The sequence below is a fragment of the Mustelus asterias genome, chromosome 2 (genome assembly GCF_964213995.1).
Source record: "Mustelus asterias chromosome 2, sMusAst1.hap1.1, whole genome shotgun sequence".
NCBI classification, from domain to species: Eukaryota; Metazoa; Chordata; class Chondrichthyes; order Carcharhiniformes; family Triakidae; genus Mustelus; species Mustelus asterias.
This window is the reverse complement of record NC_135802.1, coordinates 69,893,026-69,920,739: the sequence shown is the minus strand read 5'-3', so window position 1 is coordinate 69,920,739 and position 27,714 is coordinate 69,893,026. Positions and strand designations below refer to the sequence as shown.

The window sequence follows — 27,714 nt, the reverse complement described above, 5'->3', positions numbered from 1 at the left end:
TCAATACTGTTGAAAACTCTGGGAATGGGCACATACCACAAGTCTCAGCATTTTTTCAAACATGAAAAGTAGGGAGTTTGCTAGTATGCAAGGCCAATGAGATTAAATAACGTTAAGTCCATATGCAGATCAGTGAAACAAGCACTGATTTTCTATGCAAAGCATGTTCCTGAGGTTTCCACTGATCATCTAACCCAGACAAACAGAATACATCCTGATCAATATGTTGTTTTTAGATTGGGTGACCACTTGCCTATATAACAGCAATGACTACAGTATCCAAAACTAACTGGTTGAGATGTACATTGGAACCTTCTGAGGAACTAATAAAGCATAACAAAAATGCAAAGTCTTTCCTGTTTCATGGACTAGGATATTATTGGTAGCTTCTAAACACAAGTTAATTAATACGAGTCAGAAACCAAGCAGTAAATATGTTATTAGTAATGCAAACCACAGCTTAAGGCAAAACAAATTCCAGTTTTAATAGCACACCACCAGATAACATTGATTTATCCAAACAAAGTCAAAGAAGACCAATGAGGTTAAATGACATGGAATCCATACACAGGTCAATGAAACAACAAGCACTGGTTTTCTATGCAAAGCATGCTCCCCAAGTTTCCACTGATTATATAACCCAGTACCATTGAAGGAAACTGCAGATACATTGGAGATGTACGATTGCAGGTGTAACCTTATTGGTCAGTACAAAGCAACTTTACACCATGTGGTCTACTTATCCATTGAATCATCTGGCAATTTGCAGGCTGGGTCTTACTGGATGCCATGAAATGATAGAAGAATAGAGGACATTCAGTGGCTCTTGCGTTCATTGTCTGATTCATTTCAACCTTGGTGCTGTCCTACAACGCAAGTTCTGGACTTTGTCAGTGGGAGAAAAAAAAGTGAGAAACCTCCATCCCCAAAACTGTCCTCTTATAGGTTTAAACATTCCAAACTGTGGCTTACCTTTGAACTTCCTTTTGAGGAAAAATAAAGTCCTGATCTTCGCAGAAACACATACACTTTCTTCCAGGACTTTCTACCCACTTCCCTTACATGCAAGGATCCTTGAATTTCTGGGCAACTGCTGGAGTTCAAAAAGTTCTGTAACAAATAACATTTCAGTTTAAAAGTGAAGATCAAAAATACTTCTATTCAAGAGTGGTTGCATAAGTGTTTGTGGAAAGCAAACACATACCACATGCAAGGTTTAGTAGACCAGCAGAACTCTCATTACATTGTTCACATGAAATCAGAAGTTTCTTTGTTCGCATTACATCAATTTTTTTTAAGTGCAAGGTTGTTATGCAAGGGAAAGTGAACTATTTGCAAAGAGGAAGGGAAGACTGGCTACAGTACTGGGATGGAGATTCATAGTCCAATTATAATTTGACAGAAGCATGCAAGGATCACAGGACTTTAGCAACACCGGAAGTTCTTGAAAGGTGATCATCCACATGAAACACAAGCTCTGCTTTTCGCTCCACCAATGCTGTCAGGCCAGCTGACAATTCTCCATCATCGTGAAGACGGGCAAAACTACAAATGGTAATATAAGAAACAGGCTACATGGCCCCTGAAGCATGCTCCACCATTCAATAGGATCTTGGCCGAATGGATACATCAACAAGTTACTTGCCATATTTCCATATCCCCCATTTCCCTTGGTGCCCAAAAATCTATTGATTGCAAAGCTGAACATAGATGTTGACTGAGCATTCACAGAACACTGAGGCAGACAATTCCAAAGATTCCCAACCCTCTTAGTGAAATGATTTTGCATCTCACTCATAAATGGATGACCCATTATTCTAAAACTATGCTTCTGAGGCCCATCCTCTCTGGCCAATGGCACGATAACCTGCAGCAATGAGCAGGTACTATTGAGATTAATTTAATTGATTCAAAGAAAGCTTTTAAAGTGCAGAGAATTTTGATTTGGCAAAAAAACAATTTCTTCAGGTTTGGGATTCATGGGCTAAGAATCATCACTTTAAATTGTCACTAAAAGATTGAAGAGAAAGATTACCAGATATTTCTTTATATAAAGTTGTTTCAGCATGGATTGCTCGAGCAAATAGTCAGTGCATAAACATTTTTCATGAAATCAAAAAGCACACAAAGCAATTTGGTATATCGTATTTGTGTCAGCTCTGTGAGTTAGTCTTACTCGCCTTCTCTTCGCAGATAGCCTGCTAATTTCTTTTCTTTTCAAGCATATATCCAATTTCCATTTGACCAAATGTGCTGTAAACGTTGGTAGCTCTTTATGCAATATTATTAAGGTACATTAATAAAGAGCGGGAACTGGGATTTTTAAAAAAACATGACAGCACAAGCAGGCTCACTGGAGCGAACTATTTACAGGGAAATGATGGAAGAGTGGTAATGTCACTGGACGAGTAATCCAGAGGCCAAGGTGAACACTCTGGGGTCAAGGTTCAAATACCAGCTGGTGGAATTTAAATTCAATTAATAAATCTGGAACATGAAACTAGTTTCTGTAATGGTGAACATGACAATAGCATTGATTGTTATAAACACCCATTCGGTTCACTGTCCTTTTAAGGAAACAAATTTGCCAACTTTATCTAGTCTTGCCTACAGACCCAGAACAATGTGGCTGATTAACTGCTCTCTGAAATGGCTTAGTGAGCCAGTTTATGGGTCATTTGGAATGGGCAACAAATGCTGGCCTTGCCAATGACACCCATATCCCATAAAATATTTTTACAAAAATCAAATCCTGTTTTGCTATCTCCATATCTGACAGATTCAATAGATATATAACTCATACTTATGGTCTGAATTGCAGTTCCTTTAACCTCTAACCTCACTCTCCTCTGTCACATTTTATGGAGATTATGAACGGTATTTGTCTGAAGTTTGCTGTGGTCCTTCGAATGAACTAAAATTAACCTACACATTCTTCCCCCTAAAATTGTCTTGGAAATCAAACCGTCACACAAACTCCTACTGTATCCCAGTGTTCCAGAGCCTTAAAACACAATCTTTGCCTCTCTGGGTCTTGTATTTCCTCCTACACTCTTTAAAACCCAGTGCTTCTGTCCAGTCACTGTCTTCTGATTTACCTCAAATTCTTCCAACCTTACAATATACCTTGCCTTGATTAAAAACACACACAACTCCATACTCAAACATTTTGTGCAGCATCCTCTAAAATATAATCTTACCTGCAAGACCTGTGAATGTGTGTTACTTCCATTTAGCTCCTGGGAACAAGCGACCATTTGCTCTGGAAAGAAGCTCTGTCCAAACAAACAATACTTTTCAAACATTGGTCAATAAACATGTCCCATTAAAATGTATACAAAACTCCTTACTGGTGGTTAATTAACAAAAAAAACACAACTAACTTTAAATTCAGCAGCAGAAGAGGTGGTTGCCACCCAACCATTGGCTATGAATTCAATCCCCAAAGCTACTCACAATTCATATTAAATCATCTCAATATAATCAGTCCCAGACATAAGACAGGCTGCTGATTAAGGACAGGTAACCACCTCAGAGGGAATTGCAGGGAGCAGAGTTGGAAAACAATACCCAAATCTTCGTGCTTAAATTACACACCCAGTTACAATACGTAGCAGCATTGATAATTCATGGGTGAAGGGATACATGGTACAAATATGCCTGCTAGGGCAGAAATCAAAAGGAAATCAAAACAAATCTGCCGTTTTCCTGCTAATAGGAATATGGCCACTAGGAAAGGTTTTAGGATTTAGTTTCAATTCTTGTACTGTCTCCTGATCTCTCATTTGCATTTTCAATTCTCCCCTGTACTTTTTATATTTAGCCCCATTCTCCATTGTAATATCAAGTCCTTTTTTAAAAAAACGTTATCACACTCATCATTAATGGGTGTGAGTTTTACCTGTTTTGGAAATTTACCTGTACTTTACCCAATCATCTTTTTAAAGACTGAGAATTGCTCCATTATATTTGTCACTTCAGTCTCTACACTGGATCTCTACATAATTCACTGAAATTAGCTGTTCTCCAGCCAAGTGTTTTTATTCTAGATTGCCAATGTCCTTCTCCATAACTAATCCAAACCATATGACACCTTGATTACTATTCCAGAGATGCACCCCAAGGTGATATTCTCCACCTGACCCGCTTCATCCCCAGGACTAAATTCAGGAATTCTTCCCTCCTCATTGGGAAGGATTCATACTGATCAAGAAATTTCTCCAGATCACAACTCAAATTCCTCCCTTTCTCTTCCCTTAATGCAATCACTGGAACATTTAATATTTGGGCAAACTCGCATTTTCACAACTCCACATCTCAGGAACCTCCTTGCAAATCTGCTCATCGATCTCCTTTTCAATATTCAGTATGCTATAAAATACCACGAGTAATGTTATAGCTCCTTTAGTGCTGCTCAGCTCCAACCAAATAGATTCTGTCCTTGACTCTTCAAAGCCAATTTTCTCTTTAGCACTGTAATTTTTCCTTAATTAAAACAGCTGCCTCTCCCTTTATTTCCTCCCCAATCGAGTTTATCAATTTATCTCGAGTCACTGGCTATGGCATAATCACAAGAATTCCACTCCGGATCAGATGGGGTGCTGTTGGTTTCATAATCAACCCTCAACAACAAAGCATGTCTAGTGTTGCAACAGGGCATCAAGGTTGCTCAGACTACGAAAAAAAATTGCCAAAGTTACCATAGCAATTCATCATCAGACAGTGGCAAAAAACATGAGCACCTATTATCTTCCTTGTCATATATTGAATTAGATATTCTGTATTTTTTGAACAATCTGAACATTTCATGTAGGGGTATACTGTAATTCATGGAATCATTGAATCCCGACAGTGCAGGAGGCCACCATTTGGCCCATCGAGTCTGCACCGACCACACACACCCTACCGCCCCCCCCCCCCCCCAACAAAAGGCCTTATTCCCATAACCCCGCATTTGATTTGACACATGTATTAGCATACAGTAAAAAGTATTGTTTCTTGCGTGTTATACAGACAAAGCAGACCATTCATAGAGAAGGAAATGAGAGAGTGCAGAATGTAGTCTTACAGCCATAGCTAGGGTGTAGAGAAAGATCAACTTAATGCTAGGTCCATTCAAAAATCTGACAGCAACAGCGAAGAAGCTGTTCTCGAGTCGGTTGGTATGTGACCTCAGACTTTTGTATCTTTTTCCCAATGGAAGAAGGTGGAAGAAAGAATGTCTGGGGTGCGTGGGGTCCTTAATTATGCTGGCTGTTTTACCGAGACAGTGGGAAGTATAGACAGAGTCAATGGATGGGAGGCTGGTTTGCGTAATGTAGTGGGCTACATTCACGACCTTTTGTAGTTTCTTGCGATCCTGGGCGGGGCAGGAGCCATACCAAGCTGTGATACAACCAGAAAGAATGCTTTCTCTGGTGCATCTGTAAAAGTTGCTGAGAGTCATAGCTGACATGCCAAATTTCCTTAGTCTTCTGAGAAAGTAGAAGTGTTGGTGGGCTTTCGTAACTATAGTGTTGGCATGGGGGGGGGGGGGGGGGGGGGGGGGCAGGTTGTTGGTGATCTGGACACCTAAAAACCTGAAGCTCTCGACCCTTTCTACTTCGTCCCCGTTGATGTAGACAGGGGCATGCTCTCCTCTGCGCTTCCTGAAGTCGATGACAATCTCCTTCGTTTTGTTGACATATTTACCCTGCTAATCCCCCTGACACTAGGGTCAATTTACCATGGCCAATGAATCTAACCTGCATATCTTTGGACTGTGGGAGGAAACCGGAGCACCCGGAGGAAACTCACGCAGACACGGGGAGAATGTCTGTGTGGAGTTGCACACTCACCTAAAGCCGGAATTGAACCTGGATCCCTGGCGCTGTGAGGCAGCAGTACGAACCACTGTGTCACCATGCAGCCCCAACATGGACATTTTATCCAGGCTGAAGATGTGACATAATGGGTGTTCGTACTTTTTTGCCGCTGTCTGATGATGAATCGCTATGGTAACTTTGGCAATATTTTTTCGTAATCTCTGAGCAACCTTGGTGTCCTGTTGCAACACTGGACAGTCTTGTTCCATAAAGCAACTACACCAACTCACGATTGTTCTGAAATGTTTGCTGAGTTTGTTTCGTCTACTTAAACTTGTATACGTGCATTGCATTTGTGGTGACAACGTAACCTTCTGACAATTTTCCAAGACTTATTCTGATACATGCTTCCCAAGATCAGGCAAATGGCTGGTCCCTGTTATCATGGCACACGTAGTCTTGTGCATCTTTTTGAGGGTGGCTTCCTTCTTCCATTCTTGCACTAGTTTTTCATGAACACTGAATTCCCTTGCTGCAGCACAATTATTTAATGAATTAGCAAATTTTACGACTTGTAGCTTGAAACCAGTTTAATTCTTTTTGTAGGACACATTTCTGTTGCTTGGTCACCATGCGTGGTTTGTTCTGTGTGGGCAAATCTTAAACTCCCGTGCATCTTTTTGGTAACATAACCCGATTTGCCTGCTTGATCCCATGTGCCAACTTAGAAGACAAGTATAATCCTAAACATGCATTTATTAGCTGAAATACAGGGGATGGGGGGTTGACTTATACATGCAAGTATAGGACAACATGCATTTTGGCACCAATAAAAATGTGATTGTCTTATATCCTGGGTAAACTTGCATGCCTCGAAAGACCCCTTTTAATCACAGCAAAGACCATTTCTACTTTGCTCATTTCTTCATAACTTGAAACATCTCTTCCAAATCAAACCCCTAATTTCTTCTGTCCTGATGAAAAATGTTCCAATTTCTTATCCTAAGCAGCATTTGACTAAAGCTACTGTACCCTCTCCATTGCATCACTACCCTTTCCACCATGAGCACAGTAAGAAGTCTCACAACACCAGGTTGAAGTCCAAGAGCGCCAGAGTGTGGCGACTAGAGGATTTTCATTAATTTCTTTACAGTATTAATGCAAGCCTATTTGTGACACTAATAAATAAAAAAGCTCAATTGTGGGCAAGTGGAAAATAAATGAAAAAATGAAACTAACGACCAGCCTCCAGGGAAGTGGATCAAGAATCTTGCAGATAGATAATACTTTGTTGTTTTATACATGATTTTAATTTATCGCAAAAATTAGGGAATGCACAGAGGGTATAATGTGAGTGAAAATATGATCCTTAACACAATATGGAATGTTACAATGAGGAATTGGCCAAGGAACTACATGAGAATGGGTGAAATAAAAACAAAGTGCTGGAAAAACTCAGCAGGTCTGGCAGCATCTGTGGAGAACACAGTAAGAAGTCTCACAACACCAGATTAAAGTCCAACAGGTTTATTTGGTAGCAAATACCGTTAGCTTTCGGAGCGCTGCTCCTTCGTCAGATGGAGTGGAAATGTGCTCTCAAACAGGGCACAGAGACACAGAAATCAAGTTACAGAATACTAATTAGAATGCGAATCCCTACAGCCAGCCAGATCTTAAAGGTACAGACAATGTGGGTGGAGGGAGCATTAAATTAAACCTGTTGGACTTTAACCTGGTGTTGTGAGACTTCTTACTGTGTTCACCCCAGTCCAACACCGGCATCTCCATATCATAGCATCTGTGGAGACAGACAGAATTAACATTGAGTTCACATGACTTCTTCAGAGCTGGAGAGAATGGGTGAGTTTGGATTTGATTTTATCGTACAGGCAAGAGATGATAGAATCAGAGAATGACAACCATGACCACAATAGGGTGGATTTTAAGTTTTAAGGTTAAGTTGGAAAAAATGAGTACAGCAGATGCATTCAATATTAGAAAGACAAATCTTCATTGAGTCACAATGGTTACAGCAGAAAGTGGCCATTCGGCCCACCGCATCTGTACCGGCTCTCTGCAAGAGCGACTCACTTAATCCCACTCCCCTGCCTTTTCCCCCAGAGCCCTGAAATTTTTTCTCTTCAGATAGTTATCCAAATTTTGAGGGAACGAGCTAAAGAAACTGAATAGTACAGCATTGTCAGATGAGAGATCATATTTAGAAATATTCCAGAATACAAAATTGATTTGTAACATTAGGAAAAAGCGACAACAGAATTCAAAGACTGATATAATCACCAGTGAAATAATGCTGGAATAAGAACTAAAAGAGAGATTATTCTTAATGTATGGAGCTTTGGGTAGCATGGTGGGTTGGACGAATAAAAAAAACCAAGATGAAGAGGTTAGAAACAGCTAAAGTACAGATTCAAATAGAGCATGGAGCATTGAAGAAGTCATGTATTTCTACAAATAAATTCACAGCTAAATGGTGAAAAGGAAACACGAGCAACTGAAACCTCTCAAAGAGCCTGACTCAAATGACCAAGAGATAATACAATAGATTGTCTACACAGAGGAATCTGTGAGCAATCTCCACCATAAAGTTGGAATTATTGTGGACTGAGGAAGTACTAAAAATTTCAAATCAGGTAGCAAAGACATCAGGCCCCAATTGAACTTCATTGAACTGTAATCAAAGAATTGGTTTAGAACATAGAACATAGAAAGCCACAGCACAAACAGGCCCTTCGGCCCACAAGTTGCGCTGATCACATCCCCACCTCTAGGCCTATCTATAGCCCTCAATCCCATTAAATCCCATGTACTCATCCAGAAGTCTCTTAAAAGACCCCAACGAGTTTGCCTCCGCCACCACCGACGTCAGCCGATTCCACTCACCCACCACCCTCTGAGTGAAAAACTTACCCCTGACATCTCCTCTGTACCTACCCCCCAGCACCTTAAACCTGTGTCCTCTCGTAGCAACCATTTCAGCCCTTGGAAATAGCCTCTGAGAGTCTACCCTATCCAGACCTCTCAACATCTTGTAAACCTCTATCAGGTCACCTCTCATCCTTCGTCGCTCCAGGGAGAAGAGACCAAGCTCCCTCAACCTATCCTCATAAGGCATGCCCCCCAATCCAGGCAACATCCTTGTAAATCTCCTCTGCACCCTTTCAATGGCTTCAACATCTTTCCTGTAATGAGGTGACCAGAACTGCGCGCAGTACTCCAAGTGGGGTCTAACCACTACATCACAGCAGGCAGTGGAATAAGAAGTCAATTAAAAAACAAATTGGAAACTAAATGTCTCATGATGAAACATGAAACCATTGTCCATCGTCGTAAAACCCCATCTGGTTCGTTCACTAATGTGAATCAGGAAAGGAAATCTGCTATCCTTACCTGGTCTAGTCAATCAGTAATGCGGCTGAGTCTTAAAATGCCCTCTGAAATGACTGAGCAAGACACTTAGTTGTATCAAACTGCTAAAAGGAATGAAACCAGATGAACCACCTGGTATTGACCAAAATGCCCCCATATTAATGTCTGGGAGCTTGTGCCTAAACTGAGAGTGCTCTCACACAGACAAGTCAAACAATAGCATGACATACTCAAACAATCATACCTTACAGAAAATGTCCCAGACACCACCATCACCATCCCTGGGTATGTCTTGTCTCACTGGGAGGACAGACTCGGCAAAGGTGGCTGCACAGTGGTATACAGTTGGGAGGGAATTGTCCTGGGAGTCAATATTGACTCCAGACCCCGTGAAGTCTCATGGCAACATGTGCAAGGAGCCTCCCCCCCACCCCAGCTCAAGGGTGAATCAGTACTCCTTCCTGCTGAACACCACTTGGAGGAAGCACTGAAGCTGGCAAGAGCACAGAATGTACTCTGGGTGGGGGATTTCAACGTCCATCACCAAGAGTTGCTCAGTAGCACCATTATCAACTCAGCTGATCAAGTCCTAAAGGACATAGTGACTAGACTGGATCTGCAGCAGGTAGTGAGAACACAAAAAAAGTGTAAAAACATATCTGACCTCATCCTCACCAATCTGCCTGCCACAGATGCAGCTGTCCATGGCAGTATTGGTAGGAGTGACTTCCAAGGTATAAATGATTCAAAAATATGGCTAAGCCATTTTAAGTATCAGTTACAAGGTGAAAAGGTACTTACCACTGGATGTTTAAAAAATTCATATTTGGCATAGTTTTTTCGGAATAAAAATTTGCTTTCATTTCCCATTATCCACGTGGATTGTACTTGTATTACCAGTTCGTGGTCTTCCAAGCATCTTTCTGTGAAAATGTTTAGCAGAGTTTGTGGTAAATTTCTCTGCTCAATATTACAAGAGGAATCATGGAGATATGATGTCACAGTAAATAGTAGATAATACACTAATATTTAACCATATATAGCAACACATTTAAGGATGGTTTAGCAGGCCCTGCTAAATATTATCCCATGAGCTTTACGGAATCATATTATATAGCTTTTTAATTCATGTTGGGAACAAGCATGCTGTTTATTTTGTACCAGACAAAATGAACTTAAGCAGTTGTCAAATTTTAGTAGAAATACTGTAATGATGGAGAAGAGCAATGGGTAGATAGATATATACAGCTATCCCTACTTTTTAGCATTCCTAATGTGGTCCTAAAAAAATGGCATGCTGAGAGAAAATCACTTTCCCATAGGAAAGCAGTTGGATTATTTCCTGACCCATAATTTTACATTAAAAACCCATAATTTTACATTAAAAACCTACCAGCTGCCTTGAACCTAACTGCCAACTCCTAACCTCTTCCACTTAACTCCTGCGCACCACTTCTCTCAAATCTTCATATCTCTTTCCTGACTCTACTGCTCAAAACTTTCTTGACTCTCTCACTTGTCACCTCCTTCTCCCAGCTCTCCTGTTCACCGCTTCCCTCTTTTATACCCTCGCTGTTTCCTGCTTGTTGTCCATTAGAGGGTCGGAAAGAGAAAGTGGCAAACAGGAGGTTTAGAGTAGATTTTTGAATGGTTTGCAAATTAGGCAAGTTCCTAAAGAGTACCGCCTCCCTATTAATTTTAGCACTGTTAATGCTTTTTTTTAAAAAAAGCATGTGCTACTTTGCTCACCAACTCTTCCATTCACTGCTTTTCTCCTGACCTTCTCGTTCACCACTTCAAACTGGGATAACTTTCTTGATTTTAAAAAACCAACGTCAAAAGATTTTTAAAATTTCAATCAGCAAGGTGTGGGCCTCACTGGTTGGGAACATTTATTGCTCATCCTTAATTGCCCTTTGAGTGGCTTGCGAGGCCTTTACAGAGAGCATTCCACACTGCTGTGAATCTGGAGTCACATGCAGGCCAGACCAGGTATGGATGCCAGATTTCCATCCCTGAAGGACATTAGTGAACCACATGGGTTTTTACGACAATCGACAATGGTTTCACGGTCATCTTTTATTGAATTCAAATTTCACCATCTGCCATGGTGAGATTTCAACCTTGGTCCCCAGAGCATTGCCCTGGGTTTCTAGATTACTAGTCCCTATGCCACCATGAGATGAACATAAATTAATTTGGTGGGAAAATTTTGAACAACTCTACTTCAGCTGGGGGCAATGGAATATCTTTAAACGCATCTTGTTAAACATGTCAGATAAATAGATGCCTCAATTCAGCAATTCAGCGGGTTATAAAAGCAGCAGAGAGAAATTACCCAATTCATTAAAAATATCAGGTGTGCACAGGTTTTGTGCAAGAATTAATATGGTTATTCATGCACACCGCTCTCTTAAGCAGCACACACACACACACACACACACGCACGCACGTGTGAAAACTGCTTCCATTATTTCCCCGAAAGATGGAATGTGCACTTATACTTCACCTTACATATCTAAAGATGCCCTAAAGTGGTCTACAGGCATAGAATTTATTTTGAACATATTCACTATTTTGTACTTGTGCCATTTGTGCACAGCAAACTACCCGAAACAGCAAGCAAACTAAATGACAGTTAATCTATATGTGGCATTGGGTGAAAGCTGCCCAGGATACCAGGTCAACTCTTTTTTCTATACCCACGTAGGATCTTTACAATATCCCATCCAAAGGATGATATTTTCAATAATGTAGTACTTAGCTTACATCCTGAAGTAACGTACATCCTGCAATGTCCCACAGCATTCATAATGAAGGCGAACATACATGATCACATGCCATTCAGCATGTAACCTAGCTTCTGCACGATGAAGTCATTTCTCTCAGTTTAACTAGTATAACCTGCTCAGCACAACTTCTTCTATTCTGCATGTTCAATCTTACATCTTTATAAATATTCAATCTGTGCTGAGATGAACGACTGAATTTAGTGTGCGCTAAACTGAAGTGACACTTGCGTACAGTAAAATTCTGATCAAACTGACAATTTACCAATTTATTTTGTTGCTATTATAACTTACCATGCTATTTTCCCCCCACATTTTCTTCTAATTTCTTTGCTTGTTTGCACTTTTTATGCTTTCCATTTTTCTTCATTTCTCTGACCAGTTTTACGTATCTTTTCTTTCCCTTTGATTTTTGCATTTATATTCAGTGTGAATGCTTCCAGACCATTTCAAAACAATATGCAACATTTCAAACAAGAGTTGAGATTTTTCATAAAACTTCAAAAAACTGGAGCATCTATAAATTCTGTCAAGACTACAGAAGTGAATATTCTATATGTGTATACCAATGAGGACTTTTTTTTTAGGTGGGAACACTGCAATGAAAAGCACTGCGAATGACTAGTAACAAGCTTGCAGCACCACAATCTGTGCAACTCTAGGGTCATGATGAACATGCATCTCAACAGTCAAATTAATAAAGGTGATTCCTGCACATTTTACACTAATAGGATAAAATAGAAATTTGGTACTTCTTAAGCTTGTTAACGCCAGTATTTTGAGCAGAAATGCTGCATGTTTCCATGACAATTGGTGCAAAATATCTAAAGTTGGGTGACTGTGCAAACTCCACACATTCTCCCTGTATCTGTGTGGGTTTCTTCCGGGTGCTCTGGTTTCCACCCATGGTCCAAAGATATGCGGATTAGGTTGATTGGCAATGCTCAATTGACCCTTAGTGTCGGGGGATTAGCAGAGTAAATACATGGGGTTAAGGGGATATGGCCTGGGCGGGATTGTTGTTAGTGCAGGCTCGATGGGCTGAATGGCCTCCTTCTGCACTGTAGGGATTCTATGATTCTAAGTAATTGAAAAAGGATTAGTCCATTTGCAACCGGTAGTTGCTTATTTTGGAGGTAGTACACAATTATCAAAAAATCCAACGTTTTGAGTCTAGACTCAAAACGTTAGCTTTGTCTCCACAGATGCGGTCAGACCTGTTGAGAATTTCCGGCATTTCCTGTTTTTTTTTCAGATTCCAGTATCTGCAGTAAGTTGCTTTCGTCAAAAAAAATCTTGAGGTACTTCACGGTTTTTCAAGCTACCAACCTCCGTGTTTTTTGTTACTTGCGGAGCATTATTTTACCAGTACTACTGTTTAAGAAACAAACGAACCACAGCATGTCAATCGCTTTGTGTGATCTAGCTCTGAAATCAGCTGCTACTCCTTCATGTCGTCATCTCAAAAAATAGGTGAAGAAGCATGCAACATTAAACCATGCATTAATAAAGAATGACAAAAAAATGACAGCTCAGGCAAAAATGTTCTGAAATGAATTTCAAAGTAAACAAAAAGTGGTGTAAACAGGATACACAAATTGCAAGTTGTAATGCATTCAGGAAAAATCACTTCAGCCTTAACTCACTTTAAGAGTGTTAGGACCTTCATCAACATATTTCTCAGATTTCACTCCTGCTCCCCTTACCAGCATCTAAATATTTAACTGCATAGATGTGAAAAATATCTATGAAACTATGACTTGAGTAGTTTTGGATCGGCTTTACTTTTGTACATCAAATGATAAAAAATAATGGTTCCTAAATTCATTTAATTTTTTAACTACACACTTACCTAGACCTAAATGTGGGTGATGTTCGACTAATGTCCAGCTGTTATCATCAACACAATGACACTTGTATACCAACAGCTGGCAGACATCTCTGGCAGTCATGTCAGATGGAAGTTCAATTGCCTTGCTTGTTCCATCTTCACTGAAAACTTTAATGACCTACGAAATAAAAGGAACCACTGATCACACTACAATAAAAAGTTGGTTAAGCACTATGCACCACATTTTTCAATATTTTAAATATGGTTATGTTAATTAAATCAGTTCGTGCAAGAAATACAGAAGCAAACATTTTGAAACTAACTTCTACTCACCATTAAGGTTATTCATAACAAGATTTTCGACTGCAGACGATACTCTCTTCCAAACATTTCAAATGTTAATCTATTGCATTTTTAAAGGACTTTAGAACAGTGAACTGTGGCAAATTAATCAGCTGTATGGTAATAACTTGATTTCTATCACCCCCCTCCCCCTGACACTAACTGAAGGATGCCATTGAATGCTAATATGAACTGGATTTAGACAGTCCTGTTAGTATTATCAGCTCACACCAACAAAGACACATGACATCAGAACAGGAAGGAAACCTTCAGGGTAATTTGCTATGAATATCTTACCTCAGCTTGGAAAAGATAGCAGTTAGCAGAACAGGATGGCATTTTAAAATTAAGCCTGCTGCTTTAGCTAGGGTTCTTTGTCTCTTGCAAACCCTTTTAGTAATGTAGTACACTCAGGATGTTATAATGCATCAATGGATTACTGTACCTGTCACATACTCCAAGCACTGACTAGTATTGAAAGAGATTACATTACTCTAGGGTGTGTACAGGATTTGGTGAGCTCCACAAAGGGTTAGTACACACAGTCAGTTAGGTAGGGAATCAAACCATGCATGCTGACCAATCAGAGTAACCTTTTCTGGCTGATGTAATCAGTTCCCACACAGATCATTACAGTGTTCCAATTTAATTCGCTGTTCCAGCCAATTTGAAAATGTGTTTCAAGAAAACCCACATATGATGTCATGAAGCATCTCATACATATTAACATATTAATGAAAACAAAAAGGTTTAGAAATCTGGATAAAAGCAAACATGAAGTTTATAATCTAGCATGTTTGCCAACTTTCCCCACACAATGGAGCTTTGTGGTAACTGATGTAATCGAAATGCAATTTAAGCACTGCACTTCTGCAGCACTGTCAGGTCTAGTCACCTGTAGCACTGATTGCTGGATTGTTAGCAATCCAGGATATAAATCAACATAAACCTCAACCCTATTTTACTTTTAAGCAGTGACTACACGCAGCAGTTGGGCAAATTTTAATATTCTGTTTCAAAACTTCATTTCCATTCCTTAATTTTAAGATCGAGAAGAGAAGATCCATGTTTGAATCTGGTTTGTTTAAGCTGCGAGGTGCATTTACTAATGGTGGATAACTACAAATGGAAAGGTTTAAAATGACCCATAAGAGTTTAAGGAACTGCGTGTGTAGAGCCAGAGTAGCAACAGTTACTATATTCCACTGTTAACATATTCTGCCAAAAATACATAACAATTAGAAGCAGCAGTAAAAAGGGGAGCCCTTATACACCTTTTGTCAAGATGGGGAAGACCTATTCTGCTTGAGTTGGTCTAAGATATTTCTTAAATACGGACTTCTAAAACTTCTAAACACAAGCAACAGATACCAACACACTATTTTCTTTTGGAATGTTTGCCGATTTAAGTGCTCAACCCCTTTACATTCTTTGTGCGGCCACATACACACGGTAACTTCAAGGCTAACCTTCTGCAACCTGCATGGGGACTCTCAGGTTGCTGTGTGACCTCGCAGTTTAGAGGAAACATTGAAATTTCCAGAGTCCAGCACAATCTCAAAGAACAATGAGGCAGCCAACACTGGAATTTCTTCCTTTAATTAATTTAAAGGAGTGGAAATAGACCATCCACTCAACTCTTCTGGCTGAAAATGTTTGCAAATTTGCTTTTTTTTTTAACTTGCTAGCTAAGCAGTGCCTCATTCAGGATGGGGAGGCTCCTGAAGCTACCGAGCTTGGTCTGCGGCAGGTGGTGGGAGATCCAACAGTAAGGAAAAACCATCTTGACCTTGTTCTTATCAAGCTGCTTATTTTAGGTGCATTTGCCCACAACAGTATTTGTTGGACTGATCATTGCAGTCCTTCTGGAGATGAAGTTCCATCTTCAAAATGAGAACACTTCCATTGTGACGTGTGGCACTATCACTGCGTTAAATGGGAGATTATAGTTGCTCAAAACTAGGCATTCATGAAGCATGGGGGGTCATCAACAACTGAACTGTATTCCACCACAATCTGAAACCTCATGGCCCGCATGTCCCTCACTCTATCATCAAGTGAAGGGATCAACCTTGATTCAATGAGATGTGTAGGAGGGCATGCCACGAGAAACAATAGGCACACAGAGACAAGGTGCAAATCTGGTGAAGCTACAATACAGACTAACAAACATACGAATGAACATATGGATTAGGAACAGGGGTAGACTACTTGGCCCTTTGTGCCTGCTCCGCCATTCAAAGATCGTAGATAATCTGATTGCAACCTCAAGTCCACATTGCCGCCTACCTCAAAAACATTTTGTCCCTTTATCAAAAATCAATCTACCTTTGCCATAAAAATATTTAAGGATTCTGCTTTCACTACCTTTTGAGGAAAAGAATTCCAAAAACACACTACTCTCAAAAAAATATTCCTCATCTCTGTCCTAAATGGCCAACCTCTTTTTTTAAACAGTGACCCCGAGTTCCAGATTCTTCCACGGGAAGAACACATTTGCATCCTTCTTTAAATAAGACGACCAATACATCTCTCAGTACTTTTGTATTCAATTCCCCGAGCTGGAGTCTGAGCTCCAGACACCTCATCATATCAAGGAGGGGGAAGAGTTACCTAAATGCTGTCACATCCCTTAGATTAACTGCCTTAAATTCTGTTAGTGATCAGGGACTGAAGGGTGTGACTGCAAGTGAGGGAAGTAGAGAGATCCAAGAGATAGTACTGCAGGAGCCTCAGTCCCTGCCCTTGTCCAACAGGTTCGAGATTCTTACTTCGTGTGGACGAAAGCAGGGACTTTAGGGAGGATGAGCAAACTGACCACGGCACCATGGTTCAGGGAGCCATTCAAGTGGAAGGAGAAAAAACAAATGTAGTTGTAGATGGTATAGTTAGGGGAATGGACATTGTTCTCTGCAGCCAGCATAGCTGTGTTGCCTGCCTGGTGCTACGTTTCAAGACATCTGCTCTGGGCTGGAGAGGAATTTGTGGTGGAATGGAAAGGTTGTGGTCCATGTAGGTATCAACAACATGGGTAGAACGAGGAAGGAAGTTCTGTGCAGGCAGTTTGAAGAGTTAGGCAATAAATTAAAGAACAGAACCTCAAAGGATTATGACCCAAGCCACGTGCAAATTGGCATAGGGTATACATAAAATGAGAGAGATGAATACTTGGCTCAAAGACTAGTGTGGGAGGAGTGGGTTTCAGTTTGTGGGGCACTGACATCAGTACTGGGGAAAATGAGGGCTGTACCATTGAGACAGCTTACACCTGAATCATGCTGGGACTAGTGTCCTTGCAGACTGGAAAATTGGGAAGCTGTTAAACATCTACAAAAAGAGTTACTAAAAAGAAAAAAGAGCAAAGGTAAACTATGAAAGAAAACTCATGCAAAATATAAAAACGGACTGCAAAAGCTCCTATGAGTATATAAAAAAGCAGCGTGGAGCTAAAGTGAATGTTGGTTCCTTGGAAGATGATGCTGGGGCATTAATAGTGGAAAACGCAGAAATGCCTGAGACACTAAATCAATATTTTGCTTCAGTTTTCACTGAAGAGGATACAAGCACCATCCCAATAATGACAGAAAATGCAGAGGTTATAGAAAGGGAGAATCATCATCACAAGGGAAAAAGTACTTAAACTATTGGGATTGAAGGCAGGCAAGCCCCAATGGCCTGATGGCCTACATCCTAGTGTCTTAAAGGAAGTGGCAGTGGAGATAGTGGATCCACTGGTTACAGTATTCCAAAACTCTCTGGATGCAGGAAAGGTTCTGGTAGATTGGAAAATGCTAATATAATGCCCTTATTCAAAAAGGGAAGGAGGCAAAATGTAAGAAACCGTAGGCCAATTAGTTTAACATCTGTCTTTGGGAAATTGTTGGAATCTATTATTAAGAGAGTAATAACAGGACATTTAGAAAGTCAAAATGCAAACTATCAAATTCACCATGACTTTATGATGGGTAAATCATGTTTGATTAATTTGCCCGAGTTCTTCAAAGATGTAACAAGCAAGGTGGATAATAGGGTTCCTGTAGATGTAGGATATTTTGACTTCCAGAAGGCGTTTGACAAGTTGCCACACAAAGTTAGTTCTCATGGGATTAGGGGTACTTTATTAGCTTGGATAGAGGATTGGCTAACCAACAGAAAGCAGGGAGTCAGGATAAATGGGTCTTCTTCTGGTCAGCAAGATGTAACAAGTAGGATGCCACAGGGTTCTGTCATCAGGCCCCAACTATTTACAATCTATTTTAATGACTTGGATGCAGGGACTGTCAGTACCATAGACAAATTTTTAGATTACACTAAAATAGGTGGGATAGTAAGTTACGACAATGACATAATAAATTTACAAATGAATATGCATAGGTTCCATGAATGGGGCAAAATTTGGCAGATGGAGTTGAATGTGGATAACTGTGAGGTTATCCATTTTGGTCGGAAAAATACAAAGGCAAATTATCTAAATGGAGTGAAACTTTGGAGTGCTGCGATGCTTTGGGTGCCCTTGTGCATGAATTACAGAAAACTAATAGGGCAATCTGGAACAAGGTGTCATAGTTTTAAGATAAGGGGTGGCAAATTTAAGGGTCATGCGTCTGTAGAATTCACCATCCCAGAGCATGGTGGATGCCAGGACACTGAGTAAGTTTCAGGAAGAGGTGGACAGGTGTTAAATTAGTAAGGGTTTGAAGGGCTATGGTGACTGGGCAGGAAAGTGGAGTTGAGACCGAGATGAGATCAGTCATGGTCGTATTAAATGTTAGAGCAGGCTCGAGGGGCTAAATTGCCAATTCCTGCTCTTCGTTCTTGTGAGTGGTATCCAACACATTAGATCACATATTATCAGATTACTGAAGAATCCCTTGCTGCTACTCGTCTTCTTTCTGCGAAAGAGACTGCTGCACCTTCCGGGGTAGAGACATCCTCTGAAAAACCGGAGAACATCTCCGAGGTCAAGAACAACCAAATCCCTTAAGTGCACAAGCAACCAGTGAGAAATTAATGCCCACCAGATTGTCTTTCCTATCAACTGTATTGTGTAATAATGCATTGCCTGCCGTATTGTAAATATTTTGATGGCTATGTAAAAATTCTATATTTATTTGTTGTTGTGGACCTTACAGGTAAAGAAGGGGGGGGGGGGGAATGTTCTACATTTGTTGTTGCATGGCCACTTTAAGAGTGCAATCACATGATCGCTCCGTGCTCAAGTATTTCGCCCTTGAGATCCAGCCCTTCAACAGCTCTTAATAGACCTATTACTTGTTTTCTACAAAACCCACGCATATCAACTCCACATTCTTATCAACATCTAAAGTAGCACATACAACAGATGTGTCCTCTGTTTAATATCACTTCTGAAAGATAACAGCTTCAACATTATAACACCACTTCAGAACTGTGTTGGAGTGTTAGCCTAGATTATACTCTGATGTCTGGAATAGGTCCTGAACTCTCAACCATCGACTAAGAAGCAAGAGTGTTACCAAACTTTGTTTAAACCCAGTTGCTGCAATCTGTTCCTATACAGTATTACAGCCTGCTTAAATAAAACAGCTCATCAGTGTGTCACAAATAAAACAGCTTATTTTAGGTACTCTAACATGAATGCACAGCATAGTGTACATAGCAAAATCATATTTTTTCAAAATTATAATGCATCACACGATAGAGAGTTTTGATAGAGTCAGTTTTCTTGATTGGTGTATTGACATTTTTCGTTGGTCCTTTCAATTGGAAACAGCGATGTAGAAAGGTTCAGTTTAAAAATGCAATTGTAGCAAAAGCACAAGTTATTTCTGTTTTATCGACTCTAGGATATTGTGTTTCACAGTCTCAATCCTCTATCGTTAATGTACACATACTTCAAAAGTCAACAAATCAGACATGCTTTGCATATTTACTCCAACTTCTGGAGTGACACTTACAAGGTTGGTTGATATGACTTCAATATCCAAATCTTGGTCATAAAAGATATTTGGAGACTCCTGCTCTTAGAAACGTACATGAAAAATGTACTGAAAACAGAAGCAGCAACATATACTAATATAAATAGCCAAATTAACACTTCAGCATGCAGCACTGAAGCTCAGTTAAACTAGAATTTTTTTAAATCATGTAATAAATCCAAAAAAAATTGCTGGTACTTCTCCCGCAATTCATGTAGGATAGGAAACATTAACGTTGATCCCACAACTACTATTTTACTTCTTCACAAATCTACTGAGTTTTATAACCCCATTTTACTTGCGGCATTTATTTCATGAGGGTCACAATACATGTCCTATTTATTTAGACAAATCAAATTTATTTTTCCATTCATGAAGATTAACTGGAGAAGGTAAGTTAATGATCAAATATAGAAAAGTTACGATAGAATCACATTAAACAGGTCTAACTTTCCCAAAACAACTGTCAACATATCACCCCCCCCACCCCCATAGACAAAATATTGCCCAAAGTGCTTTTCCTAATAAATGAACAATGTTATGAAGTATTTGTTCATCATTAACTTGGTTTAATATTCAGAATTCTACTTAAATAAGGCTCTCAAATTGACATTACACATCATAATGTGTAATTATGGAAGGAGGAGTAACTGGGGTGATCAGTAAGTTTGCGGACGACACAAAACTGGCAGGACTTGCAGATAGTGAGGAACATTGTCAGAGGCTACAGAAGGATATAGATAGGCTGGAAATTTGGGCAAAGAAATGGCAGATGGAGTTCAATCCTGATAAATGCGAAGTGATGCATTTTGGTGGGAATAATGTAGGGAGGAGCTACACGATAAATGGAAGAACCATAAAGGGGGTGTAGAGACGCAGAGGGACCTGGGTGTGCAAGTCCACAGATCTTTGAAGGTGACATCACAGGTGGAGAAGGTGGTGAAGAAGGCATATGGCATGCTTGCCTTTATAGGACGGGGCATAGAGTATAAAAGTTGGGGTCTGATGTTGTAGATGTATAGAACGTTGGTTCGGCCGCATTTGGAATACTGCGTCCAGTTCTGGTCGCCACACTACCAGAAGGACGTGGAGGCTTTGGAGAGAGTACAGAGGAGGTTTACCAGGATGTTGCCTGGTATGGAGGGGTTTGGTTATGAGGAGAGATTGGGGAAACTGGGGTTGTTCTCCTTGGAAAGACGGAGGATGAGGGGAGACTTAATAGAGGTGTATAAAATTATGAAAGGCATAGATAGGGTGAACGGTGGGAAGCTTTTCCCCGGGTCGGTGGTGACGTTCACGAGGGGTCATAGGTTCAAGGTGAAGGGGGGGAGGTTTAACACAGATATCAGAAGGACATATTTTACACAGAGGGTCGTGGGGGCCTGGAATGTGTTGCCGGGCAAGGTGGTGGAGGCGGACACACTGGGAACGTTTAAGACTTATCTAGACAGCTATATGAACGGAGTGGGAATGGAGGGATACAAAAGAGTGGTCTAGTTTGGACCAGGGAGCGGCGCGGGCTAATTGTTCTTTGTTTCTCGTTTCAAGGCTCCATTCTATGATCATCTTGCTGGTGCCAGTACAGAGCGAGACTGCGGATAGTTGGGAACCTGTCTCGGGGGCAGGGAATTCAGATGGTGTTCGTAAAGCAGAAGTGGAAATGAATAGGGTTGGGAAGCATTTTCTGATCAGGGCCAGTGTGATCTCCTGGACTCGTTTCGATCGCCACAGGGGGTCGGAGAGGAATTTCCCAGATTTTTTTTTTCCCCATATTGGCCCTGGGGTTTTCACTCTGGGTTTTCGCCTCTCCCTGGAGATCACATGGTCTGGAATGGGGGGGTGGGGGTGAGTCAATAGGTTGTGATGAACAAAGCATCGTAGCTGTGAGGGACAGCTCGGTGGATAGGATATTAGGATGTAGATAGGCTGGAAAATTGGGCGGGGATCCTGGATTCAGGATTCAATCCTGGACCGGGGAGCGGCGCGGGCTTGGAGGGCCGAAGGGCCTGTTCCTGTGCTGTATTGTTCTTTGTTGTTATAACATTGCTAAATGAACTTAAAGTAGCATCCCACTGATTTCCTCTTTCCACAACAACACCACTGAAAGAATTGCAGAAAAAAATATGGCAACATGCCACCAAAAAAAACTCAATGGAAATAACAGAGGATGCAACCTTCCCAGTCTTTCCTATTTTTGTTACTGGAGAGAAGTGGGCTGGTTTATCGAGATAAATAGTAATATCAGGAATGCTAAGAATTATTTATTTAAGACAAGAACCTGGATACAGGAGTGGATATTAGTTGGAGCCCTAAACTTACTTTATCTCTGCTTTGCTCCTGTCAAATGCAAAAGACATGGTGAACCACAATTGCAGCGTGTAAGCACAGTCACCCAGCATCCAACTCTTGACTTGCTAACTATCAGCAAATAATGGAAGCTTAGTGGATTGTTGTAAAATAAAGTAATCTCAAGTCTGCTGCCAGAGAGATGTACATTGAAATGTATTTTTCTGTTAATAGCAACACAAAAAATAAAAGCTGATAAAATGGAATCCCATGTTTACAAGTAGGAGATACATGTGTGCGCAGTGTATAAAGAACACGTATAGCCACTCAGAAATGTGGGGAAGCTTGACTTTTAGGTAAAATAAAACTAGCACTGTCTTTTGCCTGACTTATACAAACAATTAATCGAGCACCTGTTTAGGCAACACTAAACTGCAGATTGATTGATGCTCATGTCTCAAATTGGCCCTGAAAATAGCCCAAGGCAAGAAAGTACCAGGCAGCTGTCAGCTTTACTGCCAGTATTCAAGCCTGCCTTGCTATTCAGCTGCACATCCTCCTGCAGAATCTTGCAGAAATTAATCATGGCCTGCCTTGTGAATTTAAGCCTGTGAAGGCTTTAGAATTCAAATAATCCTGAGAGTAAATAGATTTGATTGACAACATACTTTCAGGTAGGTACCTTCTGCATGGAAGGTTACCTCCCTTCTCTAGAATTCAACTGTTTCTGCTGAAGTTGAAGTCAGGGTATGTAATCTACTGCATTTATAAAATGCATCAGCAAGCAAAATCACATTTAGCTCTAAAACAATCAGTTCAAAACAACCTGAAGAAATCAAATCAACATCAAACTTACTCTACATATTCCCTTTGGTAAAATGGGATTTGACAATGCTGAAAAAATCTTCCAGTCTATATTTTGCACAGATTAAATTGTACTATGAGTTACTCAGTTTGATCTTTGGTTTGCGGTTTTCAAAAAAAAAATTGTATGCATCTTCTGTTATGACTTGCAGTATAAATGCACAATGTGGCAAGGTATTGTGCATCAAACTTGGAAGGACCCAAGCTTGGCCTCTATTAGTGCTACTTTCTCAGATTTCATCAGGGCAGTGATCGAAGCCCTGCAATTGGTCTTTAGGTGCATTTTCAGTTTGGGGCTCATGTTCTATTCTTCAAAGAACTATCCCTATTCAATATAGGCAGCACGATAGCACAGTGGTTAGCGCTGCTGCTTCACAGCTCCAGGGACCTGGGTTCAATTCCCAGCTTGGGTCACTGTGTGGAGTTTGCACATTCTCCTCGTGTCTGCGTGGGTTTCTCTCTGGGTGCTCTGGTTTCCTCCCACAGTCCAAAGATGTGCGGGTTAGGTTGATTGGCCATGCTAAAATTGCCCCTTAGTGTCCTGAGATGCGTAAATTAGAGGGATTAGCGGGTAAATATGTAGGGATTGGGGGGGGGGGGGGGCCTGGGGATGGATTAGCGGGTAAATATGTAGGAATTGGGGGGGGGCCTGGGTGGTATTGTGGTCGGTGCAGACTCGATGGGCCAGCTGGCCTCTTTCTGCAATGTAGGGTTTCTATGATTCCATGAATATGATGACATCACGAGCATAGGAGCAGAAGTTTGTTGCCTCTTAGCAACAGATGAATAGTATGGTGATGCACAGTGTTTAGGTTTAGATATCAACAAATCTAATGCTGATAAGGCATCAAAGACCAACCATCATTCATGTTCTGCATCTTTAGAGCATTTTACATCCTCAAGACATTCCACAACTTCTCAACCAATCAATTACTTTACTGCAATTACTGTTTTGCACACAAATGTGGTTACCAATTTGCACGTCTTTGGATCCCACAAATGGGAATAATGCAATCTGGGATATTTGTCATATTTGTTCAGTTTTCAAATATTGCCCAGGTACCTTTTGTTCCCCTTGGAGCAAAGGAGCTTGGAGGAAGATTTGCTAGAGGTGTACAGGATTATGATCTGTTGACAAGGTAGACATGGTAAAACCCTTCTCATTAGCTATTTGTACTAAGATTTAAGATTTTAAGCGAAAGATGAAGGGGAAATACAAGGAAGAACCTTTATAAGCAGTGACTAAGGACCTGAAACTTAACTGCTGACAAGGTTGGTGGATGTGAAACAATCAAAGATTTCAAAATGAAACTGGTTGGACATTTGAAGGAAATAAACTCTCAGGGTTACAGGGACGGAACGGGGAGTGGGACTGTCTGGATTGTTCTGTAAGGAGTCACCACACTCTCAATGGCCAAACAAGAATGGTCCTAGGGACGAGAAACTTCAATTATGAGGATAGATTGGAGAGGTTGGAACTCTTCTCCATGGAGAGAAGATTTGATAGAGATGTTCAAAATCATGAGGCGGCTGGATAGAGTAGATAGGGAGAAACTGCTTCTGCTCATAAAAGGGTCAAGAACAAGAGGGCATAGATTTAAGGTGATTTGCTAAAGGAGCAAATGTAATGAGAGAAAAATCTTTTTCACACAATGAGTAGTTTTAGGTCTGGAATGCACTGCCTTAAAATGTGGTGGAGGCAGGTTCAATCTCAGCAGTCAAGAGTGCATTAGATGATTATTTGAACAGAAACGTGCAGGGATACAGGGAAAAGGCAGGGGAATGGCACTAAGCCATAATACTCGTTTGGAGAGCCGGTGCAGACACTATGGGCCAAATGGCCTCCTTCTGGACTGTAACAAGTCTAATTCTGTGAATGCCCCCCTCCTGTGCCTTGAATGACTATGACTAGTATAGCAGTGATACCGTTAGCCGAAATTAGGTTCAAGCCTTTCATGACATACTCACAAGAAAAGTGCACCACTAACTGAGCCGAACTGCATTAACAAATTTACTTTCTCTTATCCGTGTCGGCTGTGGCTCTCACTTGGTAGCACTCTCACCTCTGACTTAGTAGGTTACGAGTTCAAGTCTCACTTCACAGCTTGAGCACAATCAAATGGCTAACACTTTGGCGCAGTTTGGATGAGATGGTAAACCAAGTCTGACTGCTTTGGTGGATTTAAAGACCCATGTGACCAAGGGGACTTTCTCAGTGTCTTGAACAATATTTATCCCTTATTCAACATCACAAAAGATTGCCTAGTCATCATATTGTTGTTTGTGAGAGATGCTGTGTACAAATTGGCTGCTGCTTGTCCTACATTACAACAGCAACTACACTTCAAAAATATTTCATTGGCTATTAAAGAGATTTGAGATGCCTGGTGGTCATGAAAAGCACTATATAAATGAAAGCCTTTCTTTTACATGAAGGCCTAGTTCCCAGAGTACTCAAATTGAGCAATAATTAGTTTTCAAAAGAAGAAAAGGCTATTTGTCATTATAAATTTCCTGACACAAGCAAAACTCTAAATTTTAAACAAAGAGAATGCAGTCTGTGAAATGTCAGACAAGATACGTTGGCCCAATTTTAAAGGCAGAGGACAGAAAAGTGCACTAGCACCAAAGCAAACTCAGGCTATTTTATCTGAAGATCCACATTTGAAATTGGTGTTCCACTCATAACCAGTGTGAATACTGTTAAGGTCAATGGGTCAGCATGCGAATTAATGCAGGAACCAATATCAACACAGACCTAAAGGAGTGTGTTCTGAACAGATACCAGTGTGACAGAAGAGGGGGGAACCAAAGGAGACAGAAGGATTCTTTCCTGTCCCTCTTGCCTTCTAAAGATTCTGACCAAATAATTAAACAAAAAACTTAGTCTGATCTCCTGTGGCTTCCCTGCTGCATCTCCCCAAGTTTCCTAATGAGTTTCATTTAGAAAAATAATCACATTGCTGTCAATGATGCAGCATCAGCCACAATTTTTAATTTTAAAATTAGGCTCTGCTAATCTGCAGCGGGAAGCTTGGACACTTAAACGTCGGTGAAGGTGCACTGTCGTTGGGTGGGAATGGTGCTGCTTTAGATTATTAATTGGATTCAGGCTGATCTCAACTCCTCCCATCCACCAATCTTATCAGGCAAAGGTGGGGTTAGAATCAAACCAGTTACATCTATTCTTAACCAGAGCTGCTCACTAAGTCAAGTAATGAACAGTTTTGCAGAAATAACTGATATTCAAATCAATTTGGAGAGTATTCAAGTCAATTTCGGGAGCTGTTAGCACAGAAAATGATTACAGAGATGGCGGGGTATATTTTGCCAATTTACCAATCCCTTTGTTCCATACAATTGTTTCAGCAGTGACTACTTTGTAGGAATTAAGAGTCTAGTCTTGAAAAGGAATCTTGCCATTTGCACTTGTATTGGAAGATAGCAATTGTCACCAAATTGCTGGGCGAACAAAAAACTTTATAAAGCCCAAGATCACATTCTGGATAAGGGAGCATAATAGCACAAGTATCTCACTCTTTCATAATTATACTCATCTGACATACGTGGCAAGCTGCTGCATCAGTGCCGGATTTAGACTTGGTGAGGCCCTAAGCTGTATAAAGCTTGGAGGCCCCTTGTTAAAAAGTTACACCAAAAGGTCTCACAAAGGTGCGTACCAAAACAGGACCTTGGGTCGCCACAAAAAAATGGAAAACATAATTATGCCTTTTAATAATTTAATAGCAAGGTATTTAAAGTGAAAAATACAAATTATTTTCAAATGAATGCATTTACTGATTACATATTTATCATTTGGCTGGCTTGATCTCTCTCATAGATTTTGGTAATTTTTTGAGTTGCTCTTCAAGCTGGTGCTTTTTCCTTCTTTTCTGGTATCCGCTCTTAAATGTTCTCTTCATTGTAAACCTTCTGAAATTTTGTGAGGCCCCTGCGGATTGTGAGGCCCTAAGCCGTAGCTTGTTTAGCTTATGCCTAAATCCGGCACTGTGCAGCATCAATGATTGTCACTCCATCCGGAGGTCAGAAGTGGTGAGGTTTGCTGAAGATTGCACAATCACAGCGTTACAGTGGCACAGTGGTTAGCACTGCTGCCTCATTGCGCCATGAACCCAGGTTCAATTCCCAGCTTGGGTCACTGTCTGTGCAGAGTCTGCACGTTCTCCCAGTGACTGCATGGGCTTTCTCTGGGTGCTCTGGTTTCCTCCTACAGTCTGAAAGACGTGTTGCTTAGGTGCATTGGCCATGCTTAATTCTCCCTCAGTGTACCCGAACAGGCGCCGGATTGTGGCGACTAGGGGATTTTCACAGTAACTTCGTTGCAGTGTTAATGTAAACCTACTTGTGGCACTGATAAATAAACTAAAGCTAAATGTTCAGCACCATTCGCAACTCCTCAGACACTGAAGCAGCCCATGTCCATATCCAACATA

General features: G+C 40.7%; 1 protein-coding gene across 6 annotated transcripts in view; it reads right to left on the bottom strand.

Annotated features, from left to right (window-relative positions):
- grb10b (growth factor receptor-bound protein 10b) overlaps positions 1 to 27,714 on the bottom strand; it is a 170,409-nt gene that overhangs the window by 31,637 nt on the left and 111,058 nt on the right. For all 6 annotated transcript variants that reach the window (XM_078236849.1, XM_078236839.1, XM_078236876.1 and 3 more), the window contains 4 exons: positions 13,833 to 13,989; positions 9,993 to 10,114; positions 3,201 to 3,275; positions 973 to 1,110 (listed from right to left, as the gene is read on the bottom strand). In XM_078236849.1, the coding sequence (XP_078092975.1) occupies positions 973 to 1,110; positions 3,201 to 3,275; positions 9,993 to 10,114; positions 13,833 to 13,989 (492 nt within the window). The remainder of the gene's footprint in view (positions 1 to 972; positions 1,111 to 3,200; positions 3,276 to 9,992; positions 10,115 to 13,832; positions 13,990 to 27,714) is intronic.